At 37.3% G+C, this 21,694-nt stretch overlaps 1 protein-coding gene across 1 annotated transcript in view; it reads right to left on the reverse strand.

Moving 5' to 3' along the window:
• LOC136244277 (uncharacterized) overlaps window positions 1-21,694 on the reverse strand; it is a 30,283-nt gene that overhangs the window by 4,591 nt on the left and 3,998 nt on the right. The window contains exons 3-9 of the mRNA XM_066035822.1: window positions 16,213-16,491; window positions 11,475-11,750; window positions 10,208-10,489; window positions 9,150-9,263; window positions 8,930-9,094; window positions 1,901-1,951; window positions 778-822 (exon numbers count right to left, since the gene is read on the reverse strand). Coding sequence (XP_065891894.1) covers window positions 778-822; window positions 1,901-1,951; window positions 8,930-9,094; window positions 9,150-9,263; window positions 10,208-10,489; window positions 11,475-11,750; window positions 16,213-16,491 — 1,212 coding nt within the window. The remainder of the gene's footprint in view (window positions 1-777; window positions 823-1,900; window positions 1,952-8,929; window positions 9,095-9,149; window positions 9,264-10,207; window positions 10,490-11,474; window positions 11,751-16,212; window positions 16,492-21,694) is intronic.

The raw sequence follows: 21,694 nt of genomic DNA on the forward strand, positions 1-21,694 counted from the left end.
TGTTACATTATAATATATCCTCTATAGTTGAGTGGACTGCATTGTGTAATTAGAATATGTAATAGGCTGTGCAAAGTAGCATGAAATACTTATTCGGCTATTTGACTATTTGGTTGACATGAATCGCACACTATTCAAATTATCGTTAGCACTTTGTACACTGTATTCAGATGGAAAGCCAGCCTTGAAACTTAAGATTGTAAATGAAGTGATGTATCTATGCAGTAAAAATTATATTTTAGAAAAGGTAGAAATAGCTCTTAGACTTTACCTTGCTCCATAACAAAAGGTTTCAGTACGTAGTACTTATTCAATAGAAGTATAAGCTTAAAGAATAATCAAATATTCGGTCATTTTGTTCACAACTATTCAAATAGTAGAAATTGCTATTCATTTCAGCACTAGTGCAAAGTTAATTCTACGTTTCTGATCCTACCATTCCTCAAAATTGACCCGATGACCAGTCTTTTTTTGCAACTTTTTGATGTGGTATACTACATTGACATAGCAGTACATGGAATTATAGGGAAAAACAAGGTTAATGTATAAAGTTAGTGCATCTTTATAAGAAAAGAGTGTTTACAAGACATGAACCTTTCAACAGATATAAAATATTATAAATTATTGTATGGTGATTGCACAATTCATTCTGCAAAAAATGACCAGGAAGGGAACCAGAAACATATAATAAAGTTTCATGGCCACTCTATAAATGAACATTATGTTAACAACAAACAAAATGGGTTACAGAAACATGTTTCATTGATAATATTATACCTGCAGTGTCTTTGCTGCTGTATTCTGGCTGGTGTTGAGTCATACCTGCATAAATAAAAGTTGGGTAAACACGTAATTGCAGAAGGATAATGTTATTGTGGTTCTAAAAGTACCCTTGCTGGTTAATAAAAGTAAGAAATCTCATGGTATGTGTTTTTTTTGGGTCCCGACGAGTGCCCATTTTTAGTTTAGTGCCTTGCTCTTATTCTTCTCACCGTCATCTTCTTTATGCGAAGAGCTTTTACTAAGGCATTATGTTTGGATCAAAATGTTGCTTACAGGTGATGCCACTAAATCATATGATGCTATTATGAAGGGAAGTGGATAGATGAATTCACACAATTTGTTTCACTTTAGAAACCAAACACAGTGCCATTTTGCTAGCTACATTTAACAAAGAGTTAAACTATAGAGTATTAAATTTATTAGTTTAGTGATATTTCTACATACGTAACTATGCTGCCTGATCACATTTCTTGTTTCACTGCATTTTCACACATGAACTTCTAATTGCTTTTAAAATACTTTTTAATACAGTATTTTGTACAAGCATATATGCATCCTTATAGCCTCAGAATGTTGCTGAAGATGTGGTAGGGATGGGCCTACTTTGCTTCTTTTCCACCTATTTTACTTTCCAGCAATTCTTTTATTTCTTACTTATTTTGCTCAATATTTTGCTTGACGTTTTTCTATTTTGCTGAGCATCAGTAAAAATTAATTGTAGTATCTCAAGCTTACAAGCATGTGTGACTGCTCTATTAGAATCTTTCGTACATATTGACTGTTCTATTAGAATATCTCAATCTGTAGTCACCATTTCCTATGAGCATATTTTGTCCTAATACTATGCATGACTGTTCTATTAGAGTATCTCGATATTTTTCATTCAAAATGTGCTAAGTTGCCATTACTTGGTGCCCATTTTTCCAATTTTCCACCCAACATTTTGCTCTTTGTTTTTACCAACATATTTTTCCAAAAATTTTGCCGGCAAAAATGGTGCATCTCTAGTGGGTGTATAAGGAAAGGGTCAGGTTTAAGGAAACCAGACTAGTAAATTCTGTGTTTAAGTTTAAATCTTAGCTACTGTCTCCGACCGAGTCACAAATACATAATTTACCATCAGTTTCTGCATTGACTCCCAGTAGATGATGATAACAGATTGCAACAGCTGTACAAAGTAAAAGACAGAGTATATAGTTGAAATACACAAATGTACTATTTGCAAAACATTGAACAAATTTTTTACTTATATATGCATCACTTTTTAACAGACACCACTATATAAGCAACACAATTGATTTATAGCTCAGGTGCATATCCAAGATTTCTCCAAGGAGGTTTCCAGATATGGTAGTGAGTTTGATACAGGCACCACTGACTGGTTTTGAACATCAAATACTTCAAAATCTACTAGTTCATACTTTATGGATAATATAAACTATCAATATATGTGACCGGATTTGCGAAAAGGGGTCTTCAACATACATCCAATTCCATCAACTTTGAAGACCATATCTTAGCGTTCAAGAAAGATACAAACCTGAATTTTTTTCATCCATTCACCTATGTTGGTGCTCACCACTAACCAAGTTTCAAGTTGATAGCACTTTCCAATCCCAAGTTTTGACTTGTCAAAATTCATAAATTGGATGTGTGTGGAAGACCCCTTTTTGCAAATCCGGTCACATATGCTATCTTCAATACATGCTTATAGTTGCTTAGCTCCCTCAAGTCCTATCAATTTTGGTTATATGGCTGGTCAGAAATATTGTAGTGATCCAAATAGCTATCCAAATTCTGTAGTTACAGGTTTTTGCAATTGAATTCGTCCCGTTTGCAATTGAGTTCGTCGCTTTTGCAATTGAATTCGTCCCGTTTGCAATTGGATTCGTCGCTTTTGCAATTGAATTCGTCCCGTTTGCAATTGAATTCGTCGGTTTTGCAGTTAAATTTGTCCGTAACAAGAATGGCAGCTGGAGCAAACATGAAAACATGATGTAGCAGCTGCTACAAGAACTTGTTCAAGTACAACAGTAGTAAACAACTCTTTACAAGGCAATAATTCTTCCTCTGCAGCCTCTCCAGCAACATTCCAAACTCTACTACGCCATTCGCGATGGGTGTGGTCACTCGCGAGCGAGCTAATTAACTTGTCAGACAGCTATCAGCTTCGCGTACTACCAGCTTCAATTACCTTCTAGTGTCTCAAGTGTAACTCTCCATGGCATAAATAGTTCATCTCTTAAGTGATTATGTGGATGTCTATGTGATTATGTGATTGTGGCTTGTGATTTTACTGCTTTCTTATATCAATCTTTATAACCTTTGCCTACCCCGTATTTACCGTTGGTGTTTCTTACTTTACCTTGGAGAGTGCTTAAGTGTGGTGACTGCGGTTGTTCTTAGCGTTTTTGGCGTTTGTTTGACGGCGGGCATTAATTAGAAATGTCGGAAGAACAAACTGGAACTTCTCAACCAGAGAAGCGGCGTAGACCTGAAGACGATGATAACAATTGTCCCTCCTGTGCGGAGGATGTTTTGGATAAGGCCACTTATTGTTAATTTTATGTTTCAGATCCCCCTCCCGCATTCCTTTGCTGCACCGCCTAAATTTAGTCATTATTGTGAAGTCCTGTCTAATTTTTCATTATTTTTTGTACTTAAAAATTTTTGTAATGTTTTCGTGCGAGTTATTCAGTTAGCTAGTATGCATGGCTTCGAATATCATAAATGTTATTGTGTTCTGCAAGTCGACAAACAGTACTTTGTTGCCTTGGCAAATTGCCAAAATTCATCCTTCTGCTACTTTTCGTTCCTTTTTCACTGAAGTTATTTCCAAGAAAATGGCGCCACGGCATGATGGAACAGTAGGAAGCATTGCAGAAGTTTTTATTGGTAAAAGAAAGGACCTGTTAGATTTGGTGGATCCTGATCTACAAATTAATGAGGTTACTCCTACCTTTGGCCAATTTATCAAGTACTACATGCGCGATAGATCTGCTAGTGAATCTGGTGTGACAACAGTGACGACAATGGTGATTCAGTCGAATGGTCAGTGCAGAAATGCGTTGCAAATCATGATGGCAGCACAAGCCGAACTCTGCAATAAACAGTTACCAGATGTTAACCCCAATCCTCGAAATGGAAAAAGAAAACTTAGAAACGACGTTCTTTTATTCCTTGCAGCCAAAGGATGCAAGTGGAAAAACATGCAGTTTGAAAATACATGGTATGAATAATGAATAATGAACCTCCCTCCCGCCTTTCCATACAGCAAATTTCCTGATCTGAAACATAAAATTAACAATAAGTGGCCTAACGGAGTGCAGTGTCAGTGGTGTGGTTCCTGGGAGCACTTTAAGTGTGCTAGAATGAGTAAAGGTGAATATGATATGTTGTCCTTAAACTCCCCTCGTATCATGTTTTTTTGTTGTCAATGTCAGCCTAAGGTTAATAGTGCTTTTGAATTTTTTGACAAAATGTTTGCCAGGCAGGACTTGTTTGATAAGAGGCTCCAAAGAATAGAACACAAACTCGATGGATTGTCTGAAGGAGTCTGTGAAGTTCAAGAGGGTAACGAGATGTCCACTGATGCCAATGAGGATAATAGTGTGTTGCCAAAACCTGGCCTTCTACCTCGAGTTGAATCGTTGTCTGTTGGTGGTATTTCATCTGCTGTGGCATCTGTTCTGAATGAAGAAAAAGATAAAGAAAAGAGGAAGTTGAATGTTATTCTTCACAATGTTACCGAACCCACTGCTGATGACGGTCAGTCTAGGAAGAAGGAAGATACTGATCATGTTTCTAGTATTTTTCACAAATCATTGGGTGTGCCTACTCAAATCACTAATGCTGTAAGGTTGGGTAAAAGAGGCGACAAGCCTTGTTTGCTGAAGATCTCAGTTGACTCATTAAAGTCTAAGGCTTCGATTCTTCGAAATTGTACCAAGTTGAGAGGTAAGGACGTCCCTAAACATCTGTCCAAAGTTTTTATCACTCCTGATATGACCCCCAAAGAGAGGGAATGCAATAAGTCTTTGAGAAATCAGCTTGCTGATCTTAACAAGAATGGAAAGAACTATAGGATAAAAAACGGCAAGATAGTGCGGAAGAACAACTGAGTTGTTCTATCTGCACTGATAATCATGAGAAGATTCGGAATGTGTCTAGCCAGGCCCGTAGCCAGGGGGAGTTCGGGGGGTTCGGAAGAACCGCCCTCTTGGAAAAAGGTCCACAATTTTTGGTATACAAGTCCAAATTTTCAGGAGCAAAAGTCCATTAGCTAAAGTTTACTAGATACCACTAATAAGAAACTAAATTAAGCGCTTCGAGTAACTCATTCATTGCATGGATTAAATGCAATGCAAGATCGAGATACTCTAATAGAGCAGTCAACCACTCTAATAGAACAGTCACAATATTTGGACCTTTACTAAAGGTCCACTTTTGGTCAAAAAGAACCCCCCTTTCAAAATCCCTGGCTACGGGCCTGCTAGCTATACCATGTCTGCTATTACTTGTCTTTTTACCAACACTCAAAGTATTATGAATAAGTTTCCTGAACTACAAGCAGTTGTGTATGATCATTCTCCACTGATTATTGGAATAGCAGAGTCTTGGTGTACCAGTTCCATTGGCGATGCTGAACTCTGCTTAAATGGTTACAACCTTTTCCGTGACGATCGACCATCTGGAGTTGGCGGTGGAGTTGTGCTTTATGTACATTCTTCACTGTCAGCTATTCCATGTAAAGTTTTATCTGATGTAGGTTTTGAGAATTCCTTGTGGTGTTTAGTCACACTTTCCTCCGCTGAAGTTCTCCTTGTTGGTGTCGTTTATAGAGCTCCATCTTCATCTAACATAAATAATCAAAAACTATTATCTATCATTGGTAGACTTTACGAGCTAGTCAACTTTACACACCTTTTAATTATGGGTGACTTAAATTTTCCAACTATCAATTGGGCTGAAAGCTATTGTGCTGGTAGTGATAGTTCTGCAGCATCCACATTTTTTGACACTGTTCAAGACAGTTTTTTAGTTCAGCATGTTGCCAGTAGTACACGTCACAGACAAGGCCAACAGCCTTCACTTTTGGATTTAATATTTACCCTTGACCCAAACTCTATTGATGAAGTCACACATCTATCCCCTCTAGGTAGTAGTGACCATGTTTGTTTACTGTGGAAATTTAAGTGTTTTGATGATTTGCCTTCCAAAAAGAGTGTCCCTATGTACAATTACAGAAAAGGTAATTACGAGGCTATGAATGATTACTTTGGGAGTATCAACTGGTCTGAAGTTCTGTCTGGCAATGTTCATGATGATTGGCATGTGTTTAAGGTGACAGTTCAAGATGCCATAGCTAAATACATCCCGACTTCCATTCCTAAAAATAATAAACCTACTCCTTGGTGGTCCAAAAACCTCTCTAAAGCCATTAAAGCTAAGCAGCTTTCCTTTACCAAATATAAACATTCCAAATCAAGATCTGATTATGCCACCTATCCAGCAAAACGCAATGATGTCAAATGTAAGATACGATCTGCTAGAAATTCTTATGAACGGTCCCTGTTAGACAAGCTTCGTTCTAATCCAAAAGCACTGTACAGTTACATTAAGTCTAAACAGAAGATTAGACCTAGTATTGGCCCATTGATAAAGAGTGATGGTTCTCTCACTGCTGATGACCAGGAGGTGACTGAAACCCTAAACCAATTCTTTGAGTCAACATTTACCAAAGAAAATTTATCTAGTATGCCTGTTCCCTCCTTTGTGTCTGAAGATAGTATTTGTGATATTGACATAACAGAGTCAACAGTTCTTCAGAAGCTACTTGAGCTCAAGGTTAACAAAGCTCCTGGCCCAGATGGTATACATTCTTATGTCTTAAAAGCTTGTGCTAACACACTTTATGTACCTTTAACCATTCTGTATTCTCAATCCTTATCTAGTGGTGTCCTCCCTGATGAGTGGAAACAGGCACACGTTGTTCCTGTTTTTAAAAAGGGTCAAAGAAACCAAGCTTCCAACTACAGGCCAATTAGTTTGACATCTTTAGTTGTTAAGATCCTGGAATCTAATATACATTCTGAATTGGTAACCTTTCTTGATGGGCAAGGCATACTTAATGGTGAGCAACACGGTTTTGTTAACAGGAAGTCCTGTTTTACTAACTTGTTATCAACTTTTGAAGAGTGGACTTCTGCTTTGGATCAAGGATTTGGCATTGATGTCATATTTCTAGACTACAGTAAGGCATTCGATTCTGTACCTCATCATAGATTGATCTCCAAGTTGGAAGCATTTGGTGTTTGTGGTAATTTGTCTTTGTGGCTATCAAACTTTCTTTCCAACCGCTTCCAGAGAGTTGTGTTGAATGGTCACTTGTCGTCTTGGGCTCAGGTGGTGAGTGGAGTCCCCCAGGGGTCTGTTTTAGGGCCCTTGTTGTTTACATTATATGTTAATGACATCCCAGACCTTATTGAAAGTAATGTAAGAATGTTTGCTGATGATACAAAAATTTATTCTGTTATTCAGAGCTTTGACGATCACCTTAGGCTGCAAAGTGATGTTGACCGATTGTTGCAGTGGTCTCACACATGGTTGCTTCGGTTCAATATAGCTAAATGTAAGCTGATGCGGATTGGTAACTCTGCTCCGTTCACCTACTCTATGCTGGACAGTTCCACCAACTTACCCTTTGAAATCACAGAAGTGCAAGAAGAAAAAGATCTTGGTATTTGGTGCACTGAAGACTTGAAACCATCTCTACAGTGTCGTAAGGCTGCAGCAAAAGCTATGCAAGTTCTTGGTTTGCTAAGAAGGTCCTTCAAACTTTTTTCTGTTGACTTGTTGACTTTTTTGTACAAAATGTATGTCAGACCTCACTTGGAGTATTGCATCCAGGTCTGGAGCCCTTACTTGGCGAAAGATATTGATCTCCTAGAGAAAGTACAGAGACGTGCCACCAAGTTATTACCTAGTTTATTTGATTTACCATACGAAACTCATCTAGAGAGACTTGGTTTATATTCACTGTATTGTAGACGTCAAAGGGGAGATCTAATTGAGACCTACAAGATATTGAATGGTTACTATGACATTAACCCTACCTCATTTTTCACTTTGAGTAATACGGATACCACCAGAGGTCACCACCGTAAACTATTTAAATTTCGATCTCGGCTGCTAGTGAGGCATAACTTTTTCACCAACAGAGTAGTTAATTTGTGGAATTCTCTTCCAGCAGATGTTATTTCTGCACCAACTGTGGCATTGTTTAAGAAGAATCTTGATGATTTATGGAGAACAACAAGATATGGGCACTCTCAAAGGCCTGCGGCCTAGCTTGACAGTCTTGTACTGCCAAGCAATTTTTGTCCATTAATAATAATAATAATAATAATGAACGGGTTGGTTTCTTGGAGCCGTTTTGTTTATGACGAATTGTAATGCAAACGCGACGAATTCTATTGCAAAACCGACTAATTCAACTGCAAAACCGACAAATTCAATTGCAAAACCGACGAATTCAATTGCAAACGGGACGAATTCAATTGCAATACCGACGAATTCAATTGCAATACCGACGAATTCAATTGCAATACCGACGAATTCAATTGCAAACGGGACGAATTCAATTGCAATACCGACGAATTCAATTGCAAACGGGACGAATTCAATTGCAAAAACCTGTAAAAACTCAAAAATTAATGTTTCAAGCCAGTCTTGTATTAACATTATTCATAATATTTATACCTGTAATCCATCATTGTATGAATGTTCTATAAGAGTACTTTTGACTGCTCTATTGCAATACACCTGACTGCTCTATTAGAGTATATCTCAACCATTGATAGCATTTTCACTTAAATTCCATACTCTTGTTCCATCCCTAAAACAAGTTTCCTATTAATACACCGTAACTCTGCTCTATATTCCCATCTTTCTGTATATTTGTGCAGCCAAACTATAATGATTTGGTGTTCTTGCTACAAGCCCACAAGTCAATTTTGAAGGGGGTTTCCAGAACCCCATGCAGCCCTAAATACACCCCTGTAGCTAGATACTTACAAAATACAAAGATTGAACATACAAAGATTGTGATCAAAAATTATTGTTAACTTTGCTCTCTTCTGCTTACCAAATTGAGTTTCCTCTATAGGAGATTGTACACTTGGTGTGTCGTCTAGAGGAGTCTGCACACTTGGTGTGTCGTCTAGAGGAGACTGCACACTTGGTGTGTCGTCTAGAGGAGACTGCACACTTGGTGTGTCTATTTTAGTTGCTATTGATGTCTTACAACGTTCTGAAAGCAAACATGCCATACAAACAACATTCACACAAATATTTTGTTCATTTACTTTTATGCATCAGAAAACACACAGATACGATAATGGCTATAATGATGACCGGTACCAGAAAAACACCCACAATCACAGGTACTATATTGTTGGTATCAGTGGAACTTTCATTTTCTAAAGTTATAAAAAAGAATTCAGTTATAAACAGCAAGAATGTACAAGTAGAATCTCAAGCAGTCAGTACCACTGCACAATGGATCAAAAGGTAATGAATATTGTATATTGTGCCCATCAGTTATAGTTAAAGCAATGCTGGCACATGTGTACAAAAAAACAGCATGAGGGGGTATATCGAGAGGCTATTACAGCATGAGACAAAGCCGAGTTCTTGAATGCTCTAAACATGTCCCAAGACCTGTATTTTTCATACACACAATCATAGGTGGTACTTTAATTATTATAGTGTGTTCTCTGCCAGTGTGCATCTCAACTGCCTGAAGCACTTCTTATCAGTAAGTGTTTATATAATCTATTATCTCTCCTATACTTTACTTTGTGCAGGAGAATGGCGGTGAGTACTGTTTTTCTTGTAGTATACCAATTGTCCACATAACTGCACTGTATGAGTCATACAGTACAATTATGTGGATAATTTGGCAAATACAGTACAGTTATCCAGCACTGCTATGTAAAGAATTTCATAAACACAACTCCAGCACTAACAATCATGTGCGTGACATTAAAAATTGCTAAAACTATCCAAACTAATTCTACCAGTTTGTTCTATGACTAGAAATAGTAGCTTCCAGATAATTTGGCTATGTAAAAATAATCTGGACTTTTAACAATCTGTCGCTAACCAGCGACCTGTCAATTGGTAATATTGTTTTTGTTCACTTGTTCATTGTTTTCATTTAAGGAATTAAATATTGACAAAATAACATTATCATTTTACAATAACTTTTGCTGCAACATTAGGCCACTCCATCTAGTAACTACGCTTCTGATGCTATAAAATACATTTAGATAGGGAATGAGGTACACACAGTGTGTTTGTATGTCACAGAATCCAACATTGCACATAACATTATGTTATTTACACAACAAATAAATTTAACCTGATTGAGCAGTTGTCACAATTATTTCATTTGATGATGCAACACTAGCATTAATAGCAGCTGCTACACCAATGACATATGTTGTGTTGCTTGTTAGATTTCCAAAAGTCATGTGGTTTGTAGTAGTCATATTGGTCATGATATGTGTACCATTAGGATGTGACAGGTCAACATGGTAGAACAAGTGTTTCTCTTCTTCACAGTTAGGACTAATAATAACATTGTCCCATGCGATGGAGATTGAGTTCATATTGTTGGTGATGACCCTGAGATTACTTATGTCTGTTAGGAGGAGATAAATAAATTACAATAACACATGTGGCAAGTATTATATAATATTTGCCAGTAAAACAAACAGTTATTTTAGAGTACTTGTGAATAAGGTGACTACAATTAGAAGCATTTCTACAGGCAATACTTCATGGTTATAATACTGTTAACCTAACAATAGGTCAATAGGGCAAATTTGAAAGTTGAAAGTATAACACAAAAAGAGCCTGCTACATACTGTATTTATTTTTATTTATTTTATTAAAGCTTTACAACACAAGTGCTGAAGGTCTGTAGGACACCTGGTCCTACAGCCTGCTCAAAGATATTAGACACTAAGACATTAGCTACTTAAGGTGTGTTTGAAAAGTTGCAGAAAGGAGAAAAAATCCATGACTGGACCTAGGTAGCCTATTTCCTGTATAAAGCTTTTATTTCCTTCCCAGCATTTTTACCTAGGCTGTAGATGAATGGGGCCTTTATTTGGCACTGGACAGACAGGTATGAGTGATGCCATGCGTTTAAAACATGAAAGCACCATTAATAGTAACAGTAAGCAGAGAGCCTTTATACAGTGCGCTGACTACTGAAGGCCTAAAAAGATTGGCAAACAGTTGTATGATATTTGTCTGCACGTATGCAGATTTACACAGACTACTCATGTGACTACTCGTAGCACCTTCATCCCCTAGAAGGCTTGCTATTAAGTTTGAAGAAACAGCAACAGCAAGGGAAAGACTTAAAGCCATTAATATCCTGGGCCAATATATGAGACAAGGCATTTATTTTACAAATGCGCTGGAAACCTCCCCCCTAGCTTATAGTGTTTATTTCAATATGGCTCTTATATATGAGGAAGTATGGTATAAATTGATGGCCTGAGTATTCAGTACACTTTAACTATAGTGACTGTTTTAATGACCCAATAGACTAAGATAATTTGGGTCACTCAAACCACATAGCTTATAATGTACTACAGAACACATAATGCACTTACATCCCATTGTGGAAGCATTTGAAGATGAAACACTATGTCCAGCATTGTTGGAACTGTTAATAGTTATAGTATAATTGGTAGCTGGTACTAGTCCAGTAAGAGTACAAGAGGTGTTGTTAACTGTTATTATTTGTACCGTCTGGTCAAACTGTGATATTGTCACATTATATGAGATTGGTCCACATGTGGCATAGTCATCAGAATTACTTTTCCAAGACAGTGGGAGTTGTGTCAAGCACTGGTTGGTGATGGTGATGTCACTGCTGCTTGGTGAACCTGTGGGAACAAAAGCTACATAGCACACATTGTACACATAACACCTTGCTATGGAAATGGATCAAAGGCAACATCAGGGATATGTACTACCATAACCCAGGAAACATTTGACAAAGTTTTACACTAGGGATCTGAGGATGATGTGGGCTTGGCTACCCAAAAATTAATTACCTTGGCCACATGTAGCGTAGAAACCAATGTCAGCTTATAAGTAGTTTTTGAAATTTTCCCTGAATGACGTGGTTAAAGAAAGTGGACTGTGGCTGATAGTATCAAGTTCACAGTGTTAGTGCATCAGTGCCCATGATGCCTGTCTTTAACTAACAGTACAACTATTTCCCTGAGCAAAGCAGGTAAGGAAAGAGCACTGGAGAGAAAGTGGTACACTGACTGTGAGTAGTAAGATTTACCCTTTGAACTGACAGTGTCAGCTGCATGCACCATGACATGTAGTACATCACTGATGCCTAACTGTCTTGTCTAGAAAGTAAGTTAACAGTAGGCTATTTCATTTTTGGTCTGCCGATTTGTTGGTCAATGTAGTACAAACTAGATCACAGGTTCTATTCTAGATAGCAATCTTGTTAAGTGTCCAGACATCAAAGGAAATCATGCGTAGATTTTCTAACTATATTAGCACATCCACTTTTGAACTGTATACAACAGTTGGATACCTGATAATATCAACACCTAATACATGTATTTGGAAGCCAATCTGGTCCTATTGGCTAAACTTTACAGTGTTTCTGTGACTACTTCACTAAAGACACAAGTAGGTAATGAGCATAATCAACATAATTATGTACAGAAACTTGTAAGTTAAGACTTGTTTTAGCACTTGTTGGAGTCTCTACACTTGGAACTTACAAGTCATAAAACAATGCAAGGAGCTCTTATTAAGAGTTCATAATGACGATGCACTTTCTGCTAAGACAGCAGTATTACATGGTTTCCTTCCTCATTCAATAGCCCACACATTTATTGCTGGCTTCCTGTTCATTTTCAACATGTGTATTTTAGAAGGTGTTTTACCCATAAGTATGTGCACAATGATATGGTTACCCACAAGTCACTACTGCTCTGATCTACTGGGAAAACAGAGGAGGTTGGACACAATTATTAGCGTTACTGAAAATGATTATTATTTGATATACTGATATTACGAATAAAGTGTTTAGCAATAGCCACACTGCTACATACCATTTTGTAACAACAGATTTTTATTGAAAGAAGAGTGCATAGGTCTCCCATTCTCTGCAAGGAGGTGCCACTCCAATTTATCCTGTATTCCGATCTTCAACCTCTGTCAAAGTGGTCAAACTCAACTAATAAGCTTGATTTTTGCAAAAAAAATTGTACCTGACTCTTGATCAAATTCTACCATATTTTACAAATCACATTAACATTGTTGTTCTAAAAGTATTGACCATGGTATACACTTTATGAACTGTGCTTGTCCTTTGACTGACTACATATTTCTAACTTGACTTTCAACTTTCACTTTGACCAAGGACAAAGATCAGTAGCATTTATATTGCTTTTGAAAAAGTTTCTTCATGGGCCAAACTACAAGCATGTAAGGTGTCCCTATAGCACTGCAAATCAATACCATGGATGAATTCACCGTGATCTCCTAAGATTTCAAGAGTGATTTACATGCTTGGTGTAGTGGATGCAAATTGGTGTCTGCAATACTTAAACAGATCTGGATTAGTTTTGGGTAGTACACAGGAGTAAAAGAATATTAGCCACAACAATCTACAAAGTATGTTATATTCCCTAACATAACATGTTGGTGGAAATAGAAGTAATTTATATGCCTATAGACCATTATGCATGTGTGACACAATAAATGAAACTTCAGAAACCTGTATTGTATCACAAAAGCAAATCATTTTGTTGTAATAGGCTTCTATCCACATTTATAAACAGTCTATGGAAATGCTAGAGAACAAGAAAAAGGAATGTGGTCTATGAAACTATGACTTCGCTTTGCTGAGTTATGCTACTAAACAATATTCATACACAACTACTGTTGAGATCATAACATTTCCTCTGGGTTGATGGCATGTAGGATGTCTTACCACAATTTTAACCATATATGGTAATTTGTTAGTGGATGCTATGAATATAACAAATGCTAATGACTTAGACTTATGTTGTAAATTACATACCAGGTTTATAAAACGCTTTGCGGGAAGCTTACACCCTATCAGGCTACTTCTAACTCAGTTGCAGAACTCCGTGTCAGCTCTTGTTCACAAAACTGCTCAACACATGCAGCTGGAGCCGACTAAAAACAAGCGCATGATGCATAATACATGCCATACAATACGCTATGTTTGTATTACTATCTAAAATTGTAGTAAGCATAAGCTGTATGATGTTATAGCCACTGTATTAAGTTAGTCATTGGATACTTTGCATAGAACGATAACAAGTCAAGTAGAGGCACACCTTGTAGTATGTTGTACCTATATTGTAGAAAATACTTGCTATGTGACCAACAAAAGTGAACTATTACAGGGGCGTAGGCAGGATTTCCAAAAGGGGGGTTCTGCCCTAAGTATAGAATCTCCACAGCGGGGGTCTGGGGCCGAGTACACGTGTACACGTGTAAACATGTGTATTCTTATAAATTCATTCGCAATAGCGAGTAGAGGTACTTGAATTCTTCTGCCTGAAGACCTGTAGCTACCCATTTCAGTGGATTTGTGTAAGTTAATTCATTTCTAGTTAACCAGTATCACGATTTAAAAAACTTAACTCTGAAAAGGGGGTTTGTCCGAACCCTTTGAACCCCCCCTGGCTACGCCCCTGTATTACAACCTGAGCTAATAATATGAATGTGTTCACATTGGACCAACCCATGCCAGTCCACTTTCTCTTTTTGCGCTGAGCTTGGCACAGCTTGATAAATTTACACTGCTCCAGGCTAGGCTGAGATTAGCCAGGGTACCAATTTAAAAACAATAACTATTTAAAGCCATATAAATACACAGTGGTTTTATAATAAATCCTACCAATCAGAAAATACTCAACCTACTCTATCCATTGTTTGGTACACCTGTCTGCCTAGCAAGATCTTGCAGAGGGGAAGGTAAAAGCACCACGAGTAGAGTGTAATGTATAGCTAAAGTATAGCTATTAAATTTTATTTCAACACTTTGCTAATAACTTTTGATAAAAACATTTTAGAGTAACATTTTAAAGCCATTAAATTACCTCCCATATTTGAATTATACATCTGAATACTTCTATTCATTGCGTATCTCTGAAAGTGAAAGGAGTAGGTAAGGACCAAGGGACCAAGCTATATCTAGCAAGAGAGTAGACAAGTTGGAATCCACTAAGACACCATATAATTGACATAGCAGGAATGGAACATAATAAAAAATTGTAGTTGACTCCTTGTTATAGCTATCCCAGGGAAAATATCTTGCAAGATTTCCAAGATCTTGCAAGAAAAGGGACATTTTCAGTGCAAGATTCTTGCAAGCTTGCAAGATTAGTGTACGTTTCTTGCAATAACAGCTGCAAGGAACTTGCACTGCAAATCTTGCAAGCCTTGCAAGATATTTTTTTCCTGGGATGTGCCAACGTCTTGGACAAATAGCAGATTGCTCGTCTGTCATCCTAACTAAGTTCATCATATACCATCATGTTCAGACATGTGTAGCTATATTTTGTTTGTTTTGTACTTTAGATGAGAATTGTTAAGTTCCTAAATTCCAGCTATATTGAATAGATATGGCCTACTTCTCAGAATCAGTGTACTTCTTAGAGAATCATTGTAATGTAACACTCTTCTGATCAGTTACATATTTATCAACTTGTCAAATGAAGTCACTTGCATAACAAAACAGAGGATTTATGTACTAACTGGTGTTCACAGGATTCATTTCCTGGACACAGTTTATTCTTGGTATTGTATGTGTACTTTAAAATATCCTTTAATTTTATGGTATGTTAGAGCAGGTTTATATATTATGGAGGTTGAGCTCACACACTATACTAGCGGACATTTAATTTCTACTTCAGTCATGCATGGCTATGGAATACTATAGCTGTGGGTATAGATGACCTATTTTGTTTCATTTCTTTTATTTCTACTCAAATATATAATTTCTAATTTTCCTTATAATATTTGTATGATGTGTTGCATTAAATCCTGACAGCATTAGCATACCACTGCTTGTCTAGACATCTTGTCTGAGTAGAAAATCAGATATTAAACAGAGCTCAGAAAACTACAGATACCAGAACTACTTTACACAGTTAGCAGTTGTGCTAATGAACTACTATGGTGTGTGAGTCTAGAGTATGAATACGTAGCTATGTGTGTACGTGTGCACATGTGTGTGCATGTGTATGTGTGCGTGCGTATATTACTTCATAGTTGATATTTACTCTTGATTGCAGTTGAATTCACCACTACACGTATGCCTTATAAGTAGTTTACCTGTCACGTTCAAGATAGTGGAGCTGCTGATTGTGCCATCAGTATCACTGCACGTATACTGTGTCCCATTGTCGTCATCCACTGATACATTATGTACAACAAGGGAAGTGGTAGTGTTGAATGTGATAGTGTACTTGGTTGAATTCTCCACCATCTGATCACCTATCCACCAAACAGCAGATGTTCTTGTTTGGTTAACAGTCTTCAATACTTCACATGTAAATGTTGCGTCCCTTCCTTGGCATGTTGAAGTGGGACCTGTAGCTTCTTTGCTAAAAGCTAAATCACAGAAATTTGAGAAATGTCTAAATATAATGTGATAGCACATTAATGCAAGTTAGTCTAATAAACCATGACACATAGTTCCAATATAAAATAATATTGCCTCCTTTTGTAATAACAATGAAATACCTAGATTTGCAACAGATCTAATACATATAACATTTAGCCCAGCACCTTCTCCATTACAGAAACTCAACACAACACTCTACAATTAGCTATAGGAAGCATTAGATAGTTACATAGAAGCCATTGCTATTCTTTAAACAATCTGATTACAAAATAACTGTTTTCACATAACAACCATATAGTGCATACATCATGTGGATTTGTGTAAAGGCCTTTTTACACTTAATGTACATTGAATGTGGATCCAGCTGTGGTCAAATTGAGAGTGAATCAAATGCACATCAATCCATTTTCACACTACATGTGCAGCAACTGAATTCAATTCACTTTTATAGCACATGAATTGATTAATTGATTACGTAACAAAAATTTAAATGGCATCGGTAATTGTACTAGCTCCTTTGTATTTCTTGGAATTCGCAGCAAGGAATGTTGTTAACACTTACAAAACGTTGGAGCCAAGAAGCTGGTTAGTTGTCATGAGGAAACCTGTACATGTACCGGGCATGATGATTTCAGAATGGTACGCTATTCCTTCAACACTAACTCATGGTTACCGTATCGCTTCCACAAGCCATAGGTATGCCATCACTTTAGTCTTGATGCAATAGCCATGCTTTGAGTGAGATATCTCAAGATTGTACAGCGCCCCCTTACTAATTGAGCCAATGCACATTAAGTCAAGCCAATTCACCTCTTGAGGTGGATTGACATGAAGCCAGATTGAATGCGCATTGTGATCAATCCCGACTCAGGTGGTCTGATCTGCCTTTAATGCACATTTGACTGTAGTGTGAAAAGGCCTTAAATAGTTACACTTTGATCAAGTACACAATTGTAAAAACATTGCAAACAGTTTTGTTATGTTGATAAAGTTTCAACACATTATTTGTATAGTCCCAGAGATAAATGTAGCAAGCAGTTTATGGAAGCAAATCTTAAAGATAGTTATGTATAGACTAGGAACTCAGGCCGAGGTTTTCGTGGATTTAGAAACTGAGCAAAACAGGTTTCTAAACTATGAAGAATCATTCCTGAATAATGGGATATTTTATAAGGGTATATAGGTGGAATCATGATATGCCAGTTCACCAGACATCTGTCAGGCTAATATCAGGAGCTTGCGAGAAGGAGCGTGATACTAGTGGTTCCAACATTTGACTAATTACTTAAACCTCAGTCCATGTAGGGCATTCATCCTATATTCACTGCTACTCAGTGGTTTATTGCATCATCACTTTTAAGCTGTTAATTTTCAAAGGAAGCCATGATGAGTCTAAGTACTTGTGTGCTATTTGTAAACTAAAAGAGACTGAACAACTCTTCAAGTAACAATGAAATAAGTAGCCATATGTTTTGTAAGCTCTCATATGCTGTGCTGTACTGAGGACCAGAAACAGAGCTGTGTTGAAATAATTCTTTTAATTACCCTACCAGTATTACTGACACTCTATGGCTGCATATTAACTGCTAGCACCTGTTAACAAGCCAAGCACAGCCCAGGAAATTACTGCTCTCTTTATAAGGACATGTTTCATTAACAAAAGATAGAACACAGCTATATCCTGAGTGTTACACTCCTTTGCTTATAAGCTCCTGCTAATATATAGGCCTTTTAATTTTTTGTAGAAGTATTCATTAACTTTGTAGGGTTTCTTAACTGATTATGTCAACCAAAATACCACAACCTCAATAGGCTCCTGTACATTTTAGCAGCTCTGTGGTTGTGTAGCCATACTGTATATCCTAATAAACAGTATACTAGCAAATAGATCAAAGCCTGCTCTACACGTTGGTAGTGGTCTGGGATTAATCTGTCAAGGCAATTTTGTGTAGTGAAGTGATAATGCTGACATGGTTTTGTGGTCATTGATATAGTGATTGGTGCAAATTAACAACACAATAAACTGGTAAGGGCTTTTCTTTGTAATGTAAATTAACACTTTAGATAGTAGCGAACTGACTAATCATGGTTTTTAACAATATCGCTAGCATTATTATCCCAAAAACCAATTAACTTTATCACTTCACTACACAAGATTGCTTTGACAGATTAATCCCAAACGACCACCAGTGAGTAGGGCAGGCTTTGGTCTATTTAACAGTACACAGCTTATTGGAATATACAGTATGGTTATGCATTCACAGAATTTTAAAAAGGTCAAAAATGTATTGAGGCTTGGAGTATTTTCACAGAAGAGCGTACTCCAGTGCTTATATCATCAGTAATTAGTCTGATTGTATACCTTAGGCCCAAAAATGAAATGGCTTATTGACCAGTTTGGCATTATTGTCCGGTTATTTGTCTTGCAGGACTTTCCTAACTCTATTAGCCTAAAACCATTTAGCAACCCAAAATTTATTCATTAGAGTACTTAGAAGGCCAAATAACCACTGTAATTTTTTAAAAGCCATAAAGAAGGGTGTCTGGCCTTCTCTGTATTTTCTTACATTCTCAAACATGTGAATCTAATTGATATGGCGAGTAGAAAGTAGTTCTTCTGTAGCAGAATCCTCTGCAAGTTCAAGCCAGAAAATGAAAAGACTGTCAAGGGCTACTTTTGCCAAATGGAAGAGGGAAAATGAAGTACCTCATCAGACAATGACATGGCTATGCTGTGAGCTTGAAAGGGACAAGAGTTTTGTTGCATCACTCCACTGTTCTGTTTGTAAACGGTTTGAGCAACACATATATACAATCATGAAGGAATTTCTCCTAAGCATGGATCACTGGTTCAGTCAATAAGAAGCTCAGTAATGTAATTGACTGCGCCACAAGTGATGCACACAACGCTGCCATGTCAAAACTGAGGGATGAGCAGGTGAGGCAAAGTGGTTCATCGGTAGTTCTAAGTTCAGCAGTTGGCCAGTCCCTTTTAACCTTGATGATGGCACAAGGCAGAGAACAAGGAAAAAGTTTGACATCTGTAATATGATGGCCAAGGAGAGTATCTCATTTGCAAAATACCCTGCAATTGTAGAATTAGAGAGCAGGCATGGTGTGAACCTGGGTCCAGCTTACAGAACCCCTGATTCTGCAAAGGCATTTACAGGGTACATAGCTGCAAGCTTCCATCAACGGTTTTTAGATAAGTCTGCAGGTCCAAGTATTTTTAGCTTTTTGATAGATGGCACTATGGATGCTGGGAATCAGGAAGACCAGTTGATTGTGTTGGCTTATTGAGACAAGAATGAAGCAACTGGTGAAGTTACTACTTGCACTCACTATTTTTTAGTGCATACTCCATCTAGGGCTGATGCTAGTGGTATTTCACATTGTATTGGTGATGCATTAAAGCAAGTTGGTGTGACAAATGTATTAGATAGTGAGTGTGCAATGGGTGTTGAGAAATTTCCTGTGCTGGTTGGTGGTGGTACAGATGGAGCAGCTGTCAATGTGGCAGAAAGTGGTGGGCTAAGGTCAACTAAAACAAGCATTTCTCTGGATTTATTGGTCATGGTGTTATGCTCATCGCCTAGAGCTTACCTGCAGGGATGCTTTTTCCAGTCCACTTTTTCTGCCATTGAGGATTTGCTTCTCCGTCTGTACTATCTATATGAGAGATCACCAAAGAAGTCAAGTGACTTATGTAGCTGGAATAATTGAAGACCTCAAAGAAGTCTTCAGCTTTCCTAAAAGTAGTAACCTTCCTGTACATTGCCAGGGCACAAGATGGGTTTCTTATAAAGGAAAAGCTATCCAGCGTGTAGTAGATAGGTATGGAGCATACATTGCTCATCTTATTGCTTTGACTGAAGACAGGTCGATCAAAGCTGTGGATAGGGAACTTAGCAAAGGTTATTTGCGCAAGTGGAAGCGGCCCAAAATTTTGATTTGTTGTGCCATGTATTGAAGTACTAAAATCGCCCTTCTAAAGATCTGTGTTGAAGGACCTTGCTTAAAATTTTTTAATGCTGACTTAGCAATTAATCTATGGTGGAAGAGTTGCTCCACCACACGAAGAGCAAATCAGAGCCCAAGGAAAGAGTATAGGCCAAGAGAGAGGGAGGAAAATGACAGCAGTGGTAGCAGTTCTGATGATGATGGAGTCAGTCAGGCTTCTTTCCTTGATGACTGGGATAATTGGTTTTCACTAGGCTCAGGACTTTAAACACATTTAGCTAATTGTTATTGTTATACATATCAATGCATATACTAGTTGATAGTACTGTAGGTAAAGTACCAGGTTTTATTTTTCTTATAACAACTTGATATAACTATGATTGCACCAATTATAATTTTTGTAATCAGGCAAATCATATCTGTAAATTTTTGGCTAAATTTAAATGAAATTGGTTTACTATTTTTGTTTACAACATGCCTAAAAACTTAAGAATCCTGCTAATTATAGGCCAATATCCTTGACAAGCATACTGTAGTTAAGCTTTATGCTGATGATGTCTTAATGTACAGAAGTATCAATGATTCTAGTGATCATCATGCACTGCAAAATGATCTGAACAAGTTAGCTCACTGGTCCACCATTTGGCAAATGCCTTTCAATTTAACTAAGTGTGAGCATCTCATAGTTACTAACAAATCCTCCCCTTTTGTATGTCACTACAGGTTTAATACAGAGAGTACAATCTGCTAAGTATCTCGGTCTAACAATTTCAGGTAATTTGTCCTGGTCCACACATATTTCAGGAATTATTGGTCGAGCAAACTCTACCTTGGCATTTTTTTGAAGGAACTTTGGTCAGTGCACATGGATGTTAAAATTAAATGCTACCAGACATACATTTGCCCCATTTGTGAATATGCTGCAGTCACCTGGTCACCCCACTTACACACTAACATTCACCAAATTGAGATGATTCAAAGGAAGGCTGCCAGATTTGTATTTAGCGATTATTCTTGATTTTCCAGTGTTATAGCTATGCTAAATCAACTTGATTGACAATCATTGGAGAGACGAAGAGATGATTCAATTTTGGTTATGTTTCATAAAATTATTAATCAGTATGTAGATATCCCTTGTGATCATATCCTTCATAAAGTTCCCAGTATTACCCGTAGTAGCAACAAGAAATTCCTATACTTACCCTCAAGAATTGATTCTTTCAGACATTC

Source organism: Dysidea avara, chromosome 14, assembly GCF_963678975.1.
Source record: "Dysidea avara chromosome 14, odDysAvar1.4, whole genome shotgun sequence".
In the NCBI taxonomy this organism is placed as follows: Eukaryota; Metazoa; Porifera; class Demospongiae; order Dictyoceratida; family Dysideidae; genus Dysidea; species Dysidea avara.